This window comes from Colletotrichum scovillei (assembly GCF_011075155.1).
Source record: "Colletotrichum scovillei strain TJNH1 chromosome Unknown Contig00009, whole genome shotgun sequence".
Lineage (NCBI taxonomy): Eukaryota > Fungi > Ascomycota > Sordariomycetes > Glomerellales > Glomerellaceae > Colletotrichum > Colletotrichum scovillei.
In genome coordinates, this window is record NW_023336267.1 from 2,547,957 (window position 1) to 2,564,908 (window position 16,952).

The window sequence follows — 16,952 nt, forward strand, 5'->3', positions numbered from 1 at the left end:
CCAAGGTAGACCAGTGGTAGTGTGTTCTGAGAGATGTATGCGGAATGCAGTCAAGCCACACGTTCGACGGTTATCCAATACGGTCGAGTGTACGATGCGGTACAAACGGGTTCCTTTGGCTCGTGGCTTCGGAGACTGGCGACGTGACGTCTTCACAGCGTCGAATTCGGGAGGGGAATGCTGATCGAAGGAAATAAACGGTATGAGGCGTGGTTTGGTGGTCGAATTCGTCGCTACTGTGGAAGGTCTCTCGAAGGTGGTAGGTAGGTATTTGGTAGGACAAGGAAACTAGCTATGAGAGAACGTGGTAGCGAGTTGGTGACCCGTGTCGGAATAGTGGTTGTATTGTGTTGTGTGGTGGGCACGAGGAATGAAGTCGGCGACGATGTTCGTACGGCGGCAGGCGATTGATGTCGTGCAGCGATATGAGTCTCTCTTTGATTTGGAGGGGATATCAGGCGAATGTGACGGGTGGTGTCGAGGAAAGGATTCGCAGTGGATCTTGAGAGAGTGGAAGAAGTAGGAAGTAGGCGAAGAAGGAAAATGGAACTAGTGAGAATGTCTGTCTTGTGAGAATCGGGAGTGTTTGAGAAGGAGAGGGAAGGTGAAGCATTAACGGTAGGATTGATGGGGATGGGTAGGAGGAGAGGACATGAGATAGCTAAAAGCGTCCGGTATCCATCCAGTCAGAACAAGTACATGGGGCAAGTATCTTTTGGGCGGCGGCCGTACCGTATCATGCCTATGGTAGGCGAGGAGGCGAGGCAAGGAATGGTAGAGTAAGGTCAGGTTAGGTAGGTACGAGGCCCGCAAGAGGGAATGCTCCGCACTGGATTAGCGCGCCGAGGGCCATGTGCCTCAAGTACCAAAAGTCATGGGTTGAGGGCAGTATCCGGACGTACTTGGACCGCAATGCTCCTACCAAACGTAACCCAACGAGGCGTGTCCGCGGGTAGCAGTACCTTCATTCCCAAGGTCCTCAGTATCCACTGAGCCACCCCTCAGCGAGAAGAAGGGGGAGCGTCTGCGCACCTCAAATCAGATCCATCCTTCCATCACCAGGCTGCCCGGGCCCCAGGGCCATTACCCCATCCACCAGACCAGTACCAGGAGGGTCCCAGTCCACACAATCGCTCTTGCCTGTTGAAGGGAGACCCGGACGAGGCGCTGGACGGGGCAAAGGCCCCAGGATGTGTGCGGGCTCTGAAGCAGGGGAGGCCTGTCAGCGAGAGGGGAGTTTGCCAGGATGTGAGAACAAGTCTCATTGCGCTATGGGTGGTACGCAGCAAAAGACCACGAACAAGGTATCGGAGACAGCGAAAGTGCGCAGAAGTAGTACTTGATCAAGGCCATTCAATCGGGTATCACCGCCCGAAGGGAAGAAAAAAAAAGAAGCACCGACCAACCCTGTACTCCGTACGCTGTGTGCTTGCAGGGTTCATTGGGCAAAGGAGACAAGACGAGGCATCTAACGATAGGAGGTACATCATTGCCCAGAAAGAGAAGGCCAGAAGACAACCGGTGACCAATGGAAGCCAAGCGATGGAATATGCGCATTGCGTTGCTTCTATACTTCCATGCCGCTTCTACTGCGTAGGCCATTCTCCAATAGCAAACAGTGAACAAGCTTCAATGTTCACGCGATACCTACACGATCGTGACACGGCCAGAGAGGTTTGGATATTTTACAGACACAGCTACACAAAGACACGCTGAAGCTACACCAAGTCACCAGCACCGCGGGCGGGTACCGGTGGAGGCGTGCGGTGACTAACAGCCTGGAAGTGACGCGTTGCTCTTGCGACGACACGGTGGCACAGAGGCGGGGAGTATTTGCTGCGGTTGGGCTGTAGCCTGCGGTAACGTGGTTGCGTGTGAAGACCCTCAAAGCTCTCTAGTAATACCTAGAGTATCTGTAGAGAGTCCAACACTCCTAATGGAACCTCAGCCCGCCAGACGGGACTTTCGGCTTGCTAAGGAAGCCGAGTACCCTCCCGAGACTGGAGTCGAGGCAGGCCAGAAGACCCAGAGCATCCTATCGTAGCCGAGAGACGATGGGTTAAGGAACTTGAGTGGTCTTCTTTGCCCCGTCCTTCTATGGAGTCGTACTGTCGTAAAGGGGGGTTCGGTATTATGGTCACAGTGGTCTTAGCCCCCCCCCCCCCCCCGGTTCCCCCTTTCTCCTCCGTTTTCTTTCTGTTCTTCTTGTTGTGGTTATTGTTGTTAAGAGATTCAGCTGGAGGGCACGGAAGGCCGGCTTAGCAATCAAGAAGGGGTGGGAAGGTCACAGTCTGAGCAACAATTAGAAAGTGACCTTGACCTGACAGGATTGATGCACAACAGCGGCAGAAGAAAGGCGGGAAGACGAAATGGAAGACGGATGGAAGACGGGATGGAAAGGTGACGGAAGGGAGGGGAGTTGGGAGACAGCCGTGGTGAAGGAAAAGGGGTGGGACAAGCCGTGATCAACTGAGTCCAGCTAGATTGGTGTGAGTGGAGCCTCTCAGCACTAGACTGCGCTAGAAGGCTTCGAAAGAGGGTCCGAGTGATCCAATGATGGCGCTGCATGGGCCGATTGTGCTCGTTTAGGGAAAGTCGGTGGAAGACAACAGACACCCTAATGGAAGGCATATGGAACAATTCGATCAAGGGAAGGCAACAGGGATCATCCTTAGCTAAGCGAATAAAGGTACATACTGCTCGTGCCTACGGAGTGCCTACCTACCTAGTATTTCACCTGCCCAGAGAGGAGCTGATAGGCAATAGTGTAGACTGGGCTGGCCCTGACCGAACGGGATGAGAGTGAGGGATCGAAAGGAGCGGGTCGCGGGATTACGGTGGTCTAGGCTAGGTCTTTTTTTCCCTTCTTCTCTTGTTCCCCGTCGTGACTTCTACCGCTTTACAGTTTTCCATCTATTTTTTTTATTTTATTTTTTGTCGCAGCACATGGTATTTCACGCAAAGCGTATGGAGTATTCGTACGGGAAACCCGTATCTCTTCTTTGCAACAAATTCTCTCAACGGTAGTCTCGGCCATTTTGCGTTTGCTCTCTGGGCCTGGACCACCAAGACCTGGCCGTTCGGCTTCATAATTTTGGTTCCATTGCCCGTTTTCTACGGAGCACGGAGCCAAGAATTGGGGGTTACGTCGGCTTCGCCTATCCCTCAACCATACTCCGTAATCTCAGTCCTGTATGTACTATGTAGGTCTCCCGAGTGGCCCCTGGTCATCTCGCCATTTCGCGCTTATCCCCTCGTCCACGGTCCATCGACTCCATTGGCCTTGCGGAAGAAATGAAGCAGACCAGACCCGTCACCGTCATCGTGATCGTGGTGCCGGCTTTCCTTTTCACCTGCTTGGCCCCATGGCCGTTTCCCCCGTTTCATCCCATCAACATCCAATCACTCGACGCGCTTGTTGCCCATCCACAGTTGACCCCTTCCTCCGTCCCATCTTGTACCCCATTTCATCCGCTGGTCGCTCCATCAGTCCATTTGCTTTCGATAGACGTTGGGCGCTGGCGCTGGCGCCGGTCTGACTGTCTGACTGTCTGACACTTTTGATGGGAGCCCTCGACGCGGTCCGTACGACACATGCCAATGGCGTAATTTGATGTCACGGATTCCACCAGAATGACTGGACAAGACATTTGTTGCCATCTCATATCTCCGTCAACATCGTGCGAGACAGAGCTCCGTTTGTACTATCAACTAGTAGCATAGTATCCGCACATGGCCTCTTTACATAGGATCTGCTCTGAACAAAAGCTACTCCAAGGATACCTACTTTTTTTTGGATGTTAGCAACCCTCAAACTTCATACTTGCTCCTCCGCAGCCTCAATGGATGGGGTGCAGGTAGGTACAGGCTCTTGCAAGTGTAAGACAGTTTCATTCTCACCAAGTTGACACTATCAGGACCTTACTTTACATAGAGCACCGGTGTGGGGTCATCCGTGCACCCAGTACCTATTCAAGCCCTCGCTCTCTCGCGCTCACAACTCATCTTTGGGCTATGGCGCCTTCCATTTCCAATAGATCCCTTGCTATTTCGGCCATCTCTCCGTCTCACCGTCCGTTTCGCTTCCCACTTAGCCTCGGTGGCCGCCATGATTCAATCAGTCGCAGTCGCGCAGTAATTCTCTCTCTCAGACTCTCTAGCTGGCTCCGCAAAAAGTGCCAAATGCCAGGAAGTCCCTGGCTCGCCGCTCGTGCGAGCTTACAGAGCTCTTACAGAGCAAAGGTGAGACTGGGAATAAGAGAGAGAAAGGGAGCGAGCGCTGCCAATACCGTTGCCGCCGCCGCCACGTCGCGCCGCGCCACTCGCGGCTCGCACCTCCTTGCAGTTTTCACGTTCCATGGGGCATGGGTGGTGACAGAGCAGTGGAAAGCGAATCCGTGTTCTCTCAGAGTTCCATGAATCCTCATCCGTCGACTGACCCGAGGCCCCGAATCACAGTAGTGAGCAGACCTTCTCCTGCCCGCAATCTGTCGCACGACCACATTTTAGGTACCTAGTATCTGCGCGACTGCGTCACTACGCTCGACCCACCAACATGAGAAATAGAACATCCGACCAGCGGCGGCTGACTGCTCATGTACGGATACTCGATGGTTGAGGTGAAGCAGCGCCAACACCAGCCGAGTCTCTGCTTCGGTACCGCTGTGGATCATGACACTGGGTTTGACGGGCCGAGGCCATCTTCAGGATGCCGTATCCAATGTTTCCTTCTAAGTTCTCCATGACCCATCTCACTGGAAATATTCTTTCCCCGGCCGATCTTGTGCTTGGCACCGTTTCTCCCACATCCATTTGCTCCACGCATTGTCATGACTAAATGCCTTTGCCCAAGTCAACAAGGTCCCTTGTTATTAATATGCGGATAATTATTGTATCATCTCTTTAGGCGGTTGCTTTCTCTCGTTCCACCTTCCCCAGATGATAGATCTAGATAGGCATCTAGGGGAGCTCATACTACGTGTACGCAGTACACATACAAAACGTACGGTATTATGGTTACCCGTGTAACAACACACTAGACGAAGCTGGCTGGGAAGCCTTGTTCACCGTGGGAAGAATGTACGGGTGTCTAATTACATCAACATCCACCGACCACCAATTCTTCACTCGTCCCAAGATTGAAGACACCTACTGTGTGGTCCAAAGACTGGTGCGGCGGATCAGCAATCAGAATAGCCATGCTTTGGCTCGAATGTCTGATCAACATGCGTGCTAGTAGCATGCGGCATTGGACTTTCCGCTTGTGGCATAACGCCATGCGATGATGGTACGGGTGCGCCATTCAGACGGGCCTGACCCCCTCAGCACCGTCGTCACGTCTCACTTTCAGTTTGACTGACGGGGAGACGGGGAGTTGTGTGGTGGGCTCCTACCGTTCGGCAATGGAAGAACCCACGAGGGGGAGAGGGAAGAAAGAAGGATGAGACGTGGGTGACGCGATGTGCCGCAGTCTTACATATGCCGTCATCCTGTTCCTTCAGACAATGCCAAATAGACGCACGGGTACGGTACACCGCGCCTACTGGTCATGGACTCTCTCGTTCTCTCATTACAATCTCATACTCCTCTTGGAACTGCTGACATGATGGTAGAGGCAGTTCCTGCAGACTGCAGTCCGTCCAGAACCTCAGTATCTTTACGGATGGATATTGCATAGCTAAACACCCGATCTGCCGCGTTTTGAGGAACCCCCGGAAGATTAAACCAACCAGGCTCCATCCCCAATGACTTCCAAGCCCGCCCGGCCCCCATGTACAATTCGTCCAGCACCCCGTCCAGCAGGGTAGGTCACCGCCTGGCCGAAAGCAGAAAGTGGCATTCAAGGGCCTTTCAGAAGAAGGGGAGGTAAGGGGGGGTGAGCAACGGCAGAGTTCCTGCAAGGGTGTGCTTCTGGCGAAAAGGGTCTCTGCATCCCGCACCCTTGATTTTTAAAATTCGATTCGAGTCCCAGTGAACCAATCCCTCTCTATCCGTACGAAGACCACGTCCTATCCGTACAAATTTGATGGCCGCCATGCCTGGCTCCGATAGGCCTGGATAATAGTGATGTTCATGCCTGTAATGAAATTACCGCTTGACGTTGCGACGCCGCCCGCTGCCGACCGATGCAATATATCGTCAGGTTTATCTTCTTTTATACAACGTCGCGGGGGCAAGAAGTGATTGAGTGGTTGCCTTTGAACGAGATCGTCTGCGATTGATCACCAAATTGAAATCGGGGAAAATTCAATGCAAGCAAGCCCCCCGTTGTCGTTCGTTCCCACACTTGGAAATTCTGAGACGGGCGGCACACACACTCTTACACGCGCCGGTTCGGCAGTTGGCAAAAAGTGTGGCATTTGGCATTTCATTCTCAACCACCTAAAGGTACAATCGCAAACATGCAAATGCTGCCCGCGATGGCGACGAAGATCGCGGCGGGGGCTTGGGGGATGTGATGATATTGGGCAGAAGTAAGATGCATCACATTCACTCATTGCCAGCCATCTCAACCGGGGTGGCGGCACTCTAAGGATGAGTGAGATGCGATGAGTGATTGGCGATTGAGAGCTGGACGATGCCGCTCTGATTGAGAGAACAAAGGTGCTTGCATGCTTGCCCCATCGACTGAGATAATTCGGATGCAAGGTCAGGACGCGAGTGAGGACGGTGAGGTAAAATGGGGGCATACATGCATTCAGCAAATGTCCTAACTTCCTACAGACGTTTTCTTGTTAATTCCCCCCTCGTATGACCTCATACTCACCTCCAACGGAAACCTTCTAGAAAGTTGCGCAAGGTATATTCCTTCTCCGCCCCCGTCCGCCGGATATCAACCCGAGAGCGCTTAACTACCCTCTGGAAGTCTGGACTTGGAAGAAGAGATGGTAATGAAATCATTGTCGCCGGATCATCAGACGAGCGAGAGCCCCTCACGTCGTTTTGTCTGCAGGTTGAACGAATTCGTTACCAAGACTACGTAGAGTGCGGTTCATGTGGGCTACGGGACAACCAGTCCGGCTTAGCACAACCCTTGGCCGCCCCCCCCCGTCCGCCTCTGCCGCCGCAAGCCGACTCGTTCCCACCCCGCGGCGCCCCATCCGCTTCACCATGCTTCGGGCTCGCACATCCGTCTACGCTACCTTGAAAGTTTACGTACGGGTTAAGGTTACGATAAAGTCCGGCGGCTACCGAGCCAAGATATCGAGGGTTGAACAAGAGAAACACTAAGCAGTATTGAGGAAACAGAGACTAAGGGGGATAAAACTGACAAACACGGAGAGACAGATGTATCATGTGGGATGCCGACACTTCTCTGTCACATTGCGGGAAGCTTTCACTGGTTCAGTCTAGGTACATCTGCCCCGGGAATAAGAGCACATGGCGCAGGAAGAGCTGGTTTGTTCCCGGAGGCGTATGGCGCGTGCAAGTTGTCGGTTGCTGGTCGCAATCAAACAAGGTTACGCAACTTTTGACGGATAGGTATGTGTGGCTGGTGGCAAGGCTTGATAGTGTCGATCTGGGGCTTGAAGCACCTAAGGTAACCCGCCATCCACACTCTCATCAACGCAAGTGCAGAATGCAAGTTTGGCCCCCGTTCCATTCCTTGAAAGAGCAGCCGGCATGAACATATGCACATAAGCTAGTGAGTGTTGTGGGTGCAGACTTCGTGTGGTAGGTATATGCTTTGATACTCGCGATACTAATACAACCCAGATGTCACGGAGCGGGCTATGGTGCCCGGCCGCCCGCCCCGACTTGGCTTTCAAATGTCTCAACGTGCCAGTTTCGACGTGAGATTAACGGCATGCGTGGCTTGATAATCTGGAGTAGACAACCAATTAATTCCTGTCCCCCGGAAATCTCATTGCTTGGCTTCCAGGGGTTTCCCCAGCGTGCCAGTGAAGCACACGTGTGATTCAGGGTGCGTTGTGATATGTATACATTCGGAACCGTTGCCCTGTCCACCCTTCCAAAATCTTCATGTAGGGGAGGTTCTGCGGGCATCCGTACGGCACGCCCGGTTGGGGGCTCTGATATTTGACGAGAGAGTCGTTGGCCGTTGTGTCGTGCTACCTTACGCAACGCGCGCTGGGAGGGTTGCAGTTGCAGCCGTTCCGGTTGCGAAAAGGAGTAAAAGGCGTGGCGGCCGATCCATTGCGACAATGCGAGATACATAGGAGGGGAAGGATGAGAGGGAGACATCGTGACAGGCCCAGTGAATTCGGGTTTTCTTCTTTCTCCCTTGATCCCCCTCGCCCCCTTGAACGTGGTTGGTTGCCAGGTTGCTCAGGGCCTGCCAGGTTGGGGTTATCAACTGGCTTCCCTCGCCAAGACATGGTCTCAGACATTCGAACAATCAAACATTGAGACCGTTTCTCACGATTCTTCCGTCTCCGGCGATGGCTCGGTTCCACCTGATTCAAGATGGATTGGTCTGGTTGGTTTGCCTGACTCCGGAGGCCGATCATGCTGTCTCAGAATGACGATGGCATCTGGTGTCGTGGAATTCTTATACAGCCATTCGAATATCGGATTATTCTTGGCCAGTGCTGAGTACGGATAATGAGCAAAGCGACCTACAGTCGGCTGATGATCAGATAATACTATCAAGACTTTAACCACGCATCATTCACCACAGTCTATCGGAGGCTCCAGAATGAAGTGTGATGTGATTGAACTGATCAATTTGAAAGGTCAGCTGCATCCGAATCTGGCCTGGTTGAGTGCACGTGCAGATCCGGGGTCCTTGCATTATGTTTTCAAAGGCAATAGTGTAGGCTCTGCCGACCGTTTGCGACGAGGCTTACCACCGTCGGACGGTCACGCTTTCAAGGCGTCCGTATACACAAACTTGACACATTGGCCATGCCACACCTAGAAACGAGCTGAACTACCTAACTGCGATGCCAAAAGTGGTATGCGGCAACGGGACGAATTAAGGAAGCTTGACGGGCCACAGAATGCGGCTAATCAGTGGCTTACCTTCTAGGTGCTCTTTACAGCCGCCCACCCAATCTTGGCAGCGTGAATTGAAGCCAGTTATCCACCTCTAAGGAAAAGTCGATCACGATCGCTGACATTTGGCGCTGACCTGATGCTGACAGCCTGACACTCGGGTTGAGGAAGCGAAGCGCTGCAGAAGTTTTCTTATTGTTACTGGTTTCTTGCTCCCCTGCCACGCATTTCCCAAGCTTCCATGCATGTGCCAGCCTCCATGTTGATGTGGATGGCCTTGTCGGACTGCGTCGGCCCAATTTCCAGAACATTTCTCCCGCTGCTTCGCGGCAGGGATGTATGCCGCGCCGTTGAAATGAAAGAAAACGTCAACGAACTTCTTGAACGCTATCCGAACGAGTACGGACGTAGACGAAGAGAAGGGCAAACTTCTACTTCCGCAAAAAGGATGGGGCCGGCCCCTCCTCTTGCTCTCTTGCTCTTTCGCAAACAGCCAGATTGTCTTACGGCATGTGCTCGTACGAACGCACCGTGCAATGTAGATTGATTGCCATGAGGGAATTAGATGCGGATTTGTTGCGTGGACGGTGGTCAGGCTGCGTGGCACAAGTGTCCTTGTGGCCCAGTCTAACGGCGATTCCGTTGCTGGGGCCTCCATGTTCATGAAGAGTCACCAACTTTCTGCACTTTGGGCTTTTTCTGCCCCTTCGTCATGCCTTTTGGCACTTTTGCTCGTGCGTGGGGAGGACATTTGGATCAGGACATGATGAGAGATTTTCGGTTCGATTTTCCAAAGTTTTTCATGTATCAACTCCGTATCGCATGATTGGAAAGACATCATGTCAACCGATAGCTATTAAATACTACCAAGCTCTTCCCCGAGATGATCAGCAAACACTGTTTAGAGGGGCTAAAGCCTAGAGATACCGTGGCAACACCGAGAGCGGGCCGAAGTATCAATGACAACGGATGGAATAAATCTAGAACGAAGAGGTGGTGTTGGGCGATGACACAGACCACCGGAGGTAACGCGGGAAAGGAGTGGTGAGTGAGCAGCAACCGCAATGCTCATGCAGAATGAAAACATATGCGAAAACCCAGTTATTGGAATGCGGATAGTTGAGGCTTGTTTTTTTTTTTTTCTTTCTCATATCTCGGATGATGGAGGGGGGAGGGGGGTGATGTGGAAAAATTGACAAAGGGTCGTGTCAAGCCTCCAGAGATGCTAAGGTATGTCGTCATACCTGTAAAAATAGGGATGTGCGGCGAAGCTTCCTGCGAAAATTCTATGCACGCAGGCGGCAGGCGGCAGGCATGCACGCCTACCGCTGTACTTCGCAAGGTACCTACCTACCCACTTACCTTACACTTACACGTACAGTACTCGTGGCCTCCTCGGTGCTCTGCCCTTTCCATGAAGAATCGAATCCCTTGAGGCAGGAAAGAGCGCTACCGTAATTTGTACCTGCCTATCCATATGACGTGTCTTCCCTCAGTCTGCAATTCTTCAACCCCTTGGTAAAAATTGGTAGAAAAGCCCGAACGGTATGGAGTATTTTGGGAAGCTCGAAAGGTACGTGGCTTGCGTGGTTCTCAAAACTGCCCACGCCATCCGCGTTCTAATTACGGTGCAAATCCTCTTTTGCAAACAGCAGACTGCAGAGACATCTCCATCCAACAACTGCCCACGCACCACGCCACCAATCCATAGCAATCTGCAGCCAAAGTCTACCTACCTAAGTACTCCTCGCGTCCTCTCGCTGGTAGGCATCTGTTGTCGCCCTGTCGACCTACCGCCCGCCTAACCTTGCCCCCAAGCTGAGAAGATGGAAACAGGCCTGGGCTGTCTGCACGTCTGACTGTTCCCTGTTAATAAACCCGAAGCGGCATGGATGTGGAAGCATCGCGGGAGAGGGAGAAGCCATTGTGGCAAAATGTTTGCTTCTGGAAGCCTTCCCCTTTCGTCCTAGCAACTTTCCAATCTCCGTTGATGTTGATGGCTGGTCCCAACTGGCAACCATCAATTGGATCCCGATCCTTCTTCCGCCCCAAAATCTCCGTCTGCTTGGTCGGCGGCTGCGGGTGGAACGCAGCACTGAAATCTGACACTGACGCGCTCACGGCGACGCAGTGGCGGCACCCAACGAACGACGTCCGACATGGACTATCTTGTTCAAACTTCGCTGGAGCCCCAGAAGACCATGGAGACCTGTGCCAGCCTACAACTTCCAGGTCACGTATGGATACGGAGTTTTCGCTCTCCTAATCCTGGATGCTTGTCCGGAGGCACGGAGCAGTCAGCCAATCGAACCCGTGCCGGGAACTTGGTTGGATGCAGAGAGGACAAGGCATGCTTGATGGAACTTTGCAAGCCTCTTTGTCACTTACAACACCACAACCACAAAACCACCTGATCCCGGACCATGCCGGCCACATGCACCTGGGTCCCTCTCCCTGGGTTTTAACCACCTGAAGCATGGAATAAGACAACGTGTATCCGTACATTGGTATGTGAGGATCCCTAGATAGTCAGCCCAGTTCTACGCTCCAGCAGCGTGTCGCATTGCGGTGTATGAATACAACACCTGAATGGCCCACGGTACGATGCAGGGACCCAACGATGCAAAAAAATCTCCGTAGCGCCGACGGCGTCGCCGGGACCCCGAATCGCACCGCAAAGACGGTCTCTACGCATACTTGTCGTGTCTATCCCACACATTCCCGAGCCCGACATCCGCTCCAACGAAGACGCCCGGCCTCAACTGCCCCCATTCCCCAGCCTTCGCAGCTTCGTAGAACGGTGGGAAGACCGACGGTGCCCTTGGTGCGCTCTGACTTTCGCACCCAATGCGATTCAAACTTCTACCTCAGAACGACGGGAGGCTACATGCCCAGGCGAACCCGGCCGGCTGACCCAACAAATAGGGTACTGTCTCCGAATCGCGCCGCGCCGCCGATTCAAGTATGGCAATGGCGTTGGGCGCTACACGGTCAACATCCGTTGTTGGGAGGAAACCCGATAGCTCCCAAACCCTCGGGTGCAATCTCAACATACATACTGTTTCCTTTTTGACAATTTAGGCTCAATATGTTGATATTCGCACTTGCTAGGTCATCATCGGTCTAGACGTCTTGGTCTCGTTTTACTCAAGCAGTTCTTTCTGTGGACCTCGACTGACTCTTGACACATTCTCTTCCTCCGAAGCACTGCGGATACAAATTTGCCCACAATCTCATGACCGCATTGACATCAAATCTAGAAACACCAGCCCGGCCGCCAGTCTCCTAATCTCCACAATTAGCGTTAGGTCGGATGGACGTCTGTACTCCGTACAGAGATTGGATCTTGAGAGTCTGAGCAGTCTTCGGCTATCGCCTTCTGCCGTCGTCCGGAGTTGTCGCTTGTCGAGGATCCGTACAGCGTAAACAACCTCATCGATAGATAGTGCGATCTCATGGGCAACATGTGGATGCCCATACTTCTTTCTCGCTACCTGAAATCACTAGGCCGCTCTCTGACCAACTTCTAAACTTGCGTGGATTGCTTGTTCCGCGCAGCATGCCCCCAAATTCCGCTCTTGAGGTAGGCTGCCACCTACACAGAGGGACATGACTCTTGACGGCCCGCTCACGTTCCATGTCCAAGTACAGACTACAGACACGCAGAGTACAATTGTACGGATACTGGACCCTGCTCTCGTGCCCGAGTTCGTACTGTCAACGATCGGCAGGAACTTTAAGTCGATCTCCCTATCCCCAGGCTCCGCCGCCCGTCCCTGATGCCGCGGAAGAGAAAGACAGGATGAGAATACAGATACTCGGATTCCATGTTACTCGGACACGTGAAGTAGACACACGCATCTGAGGCAAGCAGAATCTCTTGGCATTCGATCGCTGATTTGGCCAGCGACTTGACTCTCCGCGCCGCCAATTTCAGTCTCATTGCTCTGTTTTGGCGGGCCAAAGGCGGGCAGAAAATATTGCCAGAAAGCGTAAAAGGCGAACCTCGAGTTCCAATTTTCTTGCCATCAAAGATTTGACAGATGGAGTCTATGCGCGCGCAAAACGGCGCGGGGCTTCCGCTCACCCAGAACTGTCTCGCAAGAAGAAACGGGTGCTACCCAAGTCTACAGATTTCTCAACGAACCCCTTTTCTCACGAAACCTCGGTGATTTTCGCCACTCGGAAGCGCCATCTGCTCGACAATGCAGCCGCCTGAGTCGTTGGACCCCTTCAAAAAAACCCTTTTGAGCCTGCGCGAGGAGCAAAGCGGAAGGGAGATGGGGCTGGCTGAGAAGAGAAACCGTGCCCACCTCTTCCCGCCCGCTTGCCCCCCCTGGGCGACTATCTCACCTTGTGTCAAATCGACGGGACAGCTCAAAACCCCTGGGTCGATCGTGGGAGCTGGACCCTGGCGCTTTACGGAGTCGTGGGAGTTTGGTGGTGGCGCTCGTCAATTTCTCCCCCTTCTTTCTCTCTCTCTGTCCCCTCAACGAGAATTCTTTCGGTGTCAAGGCTGTCAGCCCGCCTCTTGGCCTCACTCCATAACCCTCGGTAGCGTGGAACACACATCCGTTTGACCGCCGGGAACACCTTTGCCCCTTCCAAGGAAAAAAAAAAAGAGAAGAGAAGAGAGTCCGTCCGTCGAGCACCCAACGACAACGCGTCGAGGTGGGAAAGGCTCCCCTGGTCCCCATACCAGTGGCTTCTCTGGGAGAATCTCGTTCACACTCCCGGCCTTTGCATCCCCGCTACGCTACGTGCTCGAATGTATGCTGTTACGTTAATGTTTTGTAAAAATGCAGTCTACACTGCTCGTGACATGTGAGCTCGCGGCGGCGGGCGGCGATGAGCCCCATCCAGCAGGGGGCAAAGTGGAAGAAGAGTAGAATTCGGATACGTCTTGCCCCAACCATGAGTCCATGACACCTTGGATCAGAGAAAAGCCAAGGAAACCAAGCATCCCACAAGTCCGGCGCGGAAGGGATTCTCGCCGGCGTCCCGCACCTGAAACTTGGACTTGTTCAATTTTTTGGCTCGGTCTGCCTACCGCTGGGGGGGGGGAGGTTGGTTGCCTCCATCGGAAAATCGGTCCCCCGCAGGCTTGGAAGTAAACATCTTGCTTGGCCCTTGATCAGTCATGGATTTGAAGCTTGCCGCAGTGATCTAGCGTGGTTCAATGTCGGCAAGGAACCGGCAAGAGACCGGCAAGGAGGAGGAGGGGTCCTGGGCTTGAGGACGTCGTGTATCCGTACGGTCTCTGCAGGTTGTTCTTGTACGCGGCCGGCACCGGACCCGAGCCATTGGGGACGGCAGTCACTTTGACGAGACAAAAATGATTCAGGTAGGCAGACAGGCAGGTAGGTACACAGTAAGCGTGTGGTTTTGTGTGGTCCCATGGAGTGGGACTGCATCTAACGAGCTGTCATGATATCCATCCCATCGTCTTCGGCAACGCACAGTTAGTTGCCTGGACCCGATCTTGGACACCCATGTGATGATTGAAATTTTAGTTGAAGCAAAGTCCAGCCGGCTAGGCTCGTTCGGCCAAGTCAAGGGACGGAGGCTTACACATGTCTTTGATGCGGATGAACTCGTCGCAGGGCGCCTGCGAAGGGATTCACAGTTTCACTGGACAGCGCAGTATTAGTTTGCTCTTTTCTCGTGATCAGGTCTCATGCAAACTTGAAACGGGTGCTCTTTCCATCTATCTTTCCGAGATGTCAGGCACAAACAGTGGTGTTCCGACATACATTCAAACAAACACTTGTACAAAGAATTCCAACAAGCCTATCCACCTGGCTTTTCTGTGGTATCCATCCGAAACTCCCAATATCTTTAGACAACGCCTAGCCACCCGAAAACCACACATCCCTCTCACGAATAAAAATAGTAATGCCAATAGAAAAGTAGCCTAGCTGGAGTGTCCGGCCAAAGGCCCATGTTCATCCTTCCATCATCCTGCTTCGGCTTTGCTCAACAGTATGATTCTTTAATGGTCCTAAAGTCCGCTGGGGCCCTCGGGTCCACCAAACCTATTGCAAGCTTGGAAGGTGTGTATTGGTGTTTTATAGATCGGCGAGGTCGAATTCGCCGCTGAAGCCTTTGTTGAGAAGCATACCAGCGATTCTCAGGCGTTGTTCTGGCAAATCCTCGCCCGAGTAGGCGTCGATAGCATTGAGGCCAAGCGCAAGACACATTCCGTTGGTGATCGTAAAGACACCACAGTCGTACCCATTGGTCTGAATAGGAGCCTCATGAATGACAACTTTCCATTCGCTTGCCTTGTAGTCGCCGCCCAGGAAGGCCTGGACCCAGTTCAAGGCTCTAGTAGTATGCGTGGATGAGCCCGCAGGGTTGAAGGAATCCATATGCGATACGGTTCGCTTCTTGGGCCGGATGACGAGCAATGTCCAATGGTTGTTCTTACAGATTGGCATGAGGATCGTCTCCAGATTGAGAAAGTTGTTCTTGTTGATTCCGTAACGGCGAAGTGCTCGTTCGGTGTTTTGAACACCATTCTCCTCCAGTCTCTTGTAGAAAAACGATCCCATGGCGACGCACACTCTGTTCGGTGCCTTCACATCTACGGCGCCTGCAGCCACATTGACGTATCGATCCAGCCATTGCAATGCGCCATTGACAATCTCGTCGTTGAGCCACACAGTTGGTGGAACTACCATGGCGAAGTCGTGCTTCTTGAGGGGAACGCTTTCAGCCGTCGTCGCGAGTGTCAGCGAGGGATTGGCTTGCATCGTGGCTTGCACCTTCTCAACCCATTCAGCAGGTAATGATGTGACTAAAGGTCTCTGAGGAGCGCGAAGTCCACCCGTCTTCAACAATCTCTCCTCTCTTGCCTGTCTAGCTTTCTTCTCCTCTTCTTCTCTTCGGCGTGCCTCGTCGACATCAAGCAATAGCTGCAGGGCGAGAGAGAGATCTTCAAGCTCCTCTTCTTTGTCATCCGAGATGGTTAGACCTGCCAGGGTCGGAGGTGTAAGTGGGCTGGATGGGCTGGATGATAAGTCTTGCGGTTCATCCTTGGCGAAGAATCCCTTAGCTTCAAGGCCATTCAAGGATTTGTTGAGATGCTCCAGCAATTGGGGGTGACAGCGAGCCGCGATTTGCTCGCTATCGCTCTCTTCTAATACATCGCCAGGTTCTGGAGTGGCGTCTGAATGTCGATTCGGCATCGTAGTGTGAGGGCCGTCTGACGAGCCGTCAACCTGAGAATCGCTCAGAGGGCTGGCATCAATAACGTGTCGTCCCAGTGGTGATCCGGAAACGGTAGGAGAGCCGAAAATTCGGCTGAGGAAGCCCCTTGATTTCGCCGGTGAAGGGGTAGATTGCTTGGCGGATGGTGAGAAATGCACCCTTTTGAGGCCTCTCGACTTCTGGAGTCGCTTCAGTGAAGCAGGTGAATGGTTGTCTCTTTTGAGGGCAGAGATGGGGCTTGGTTTGCAGGCCAAGTCGTCTGATACAATGCCTGAGGGTGCATTCTTGTACGTAGCTCTGCGTTGGGATGCGATGTCGGCCAGTTGGTCTTTGACAAACGTGTACGCTTCCGTAGTTCTTGCAGGAGGGTAGTAACTTCCTGGCTTTGTGATTTCCTGGGCGGGCAGGATCTGTCGTTCATCTGGGGCCTTGATGGAAGGTTCCGCCTCATCCGAAACTTCGTCGTTGGTTTGGATATCTGGAAAGCTACCGGGCATTGCGATGTCGATCCTCGAGATCGGGTCCTCGGATACCTCGATGCCGAAGCTTTCACGCCCTCGAAAAAATTTCATGACCTTTCCAACTATACCAGCCCGTTGAACGAGTCCAGGCATTGGCTTTCGACTAGCCAGAGCGGCTAAGTCAGCGCTGAGTCCTTTGATAATGCGGCGTGAGACGCCAGCCTCAACCAGCACAGGATTGCATTCTTCAGGGAAATGCTCGAATAAGCGCTGAGCCACGGTAATGGCAAAGTTTTCTTCAAGGCTGAAAGTGTAGTCCAT

General features: G+C 52.9%; 2 protein-coding genes across 2 annotated transcripts; both read right to left on the reverse strand.

The window, feature by feature from the left end:
- Window positions 1-8,072: 8,072 nt before the first annotated feature.
- Window positions 8,073-8,471, reverse strand: HER10_EVM0012601 (uncharacterized protein; the record flags this gene model as incomplete). Its single annotated transcript, XM_035481994.1, has 1 exon — window positions 8,073-8,471. The coding sequence occupies one exon, from the start codon at window positions 8,469-8,471 to the stop codon at window positions 8,073-8,075; it is 399 nt and encodes a 132-aa protein (XP_035330230.1).
- A 6,555-nt stretch (window positions 8,472-15,026) lies between these two features.
- HER10_EVM0000977 (Ulp1 protease family protein) lies at window positions 15,027-16,952 on the reverse strand (the record flags this gene model as incomplete). Its single annotated transcript, XM_035470741.1, has 2 exons — window positions 15,027-15,482; window positions 15,543-16,952. 2 exons carry the CDS (start codon window positions 16,950-16,952, stop codon window positions 15,027-15,029), a joined length of 1,866 nt encoding a protein of 621 aa, XP_035328818.1.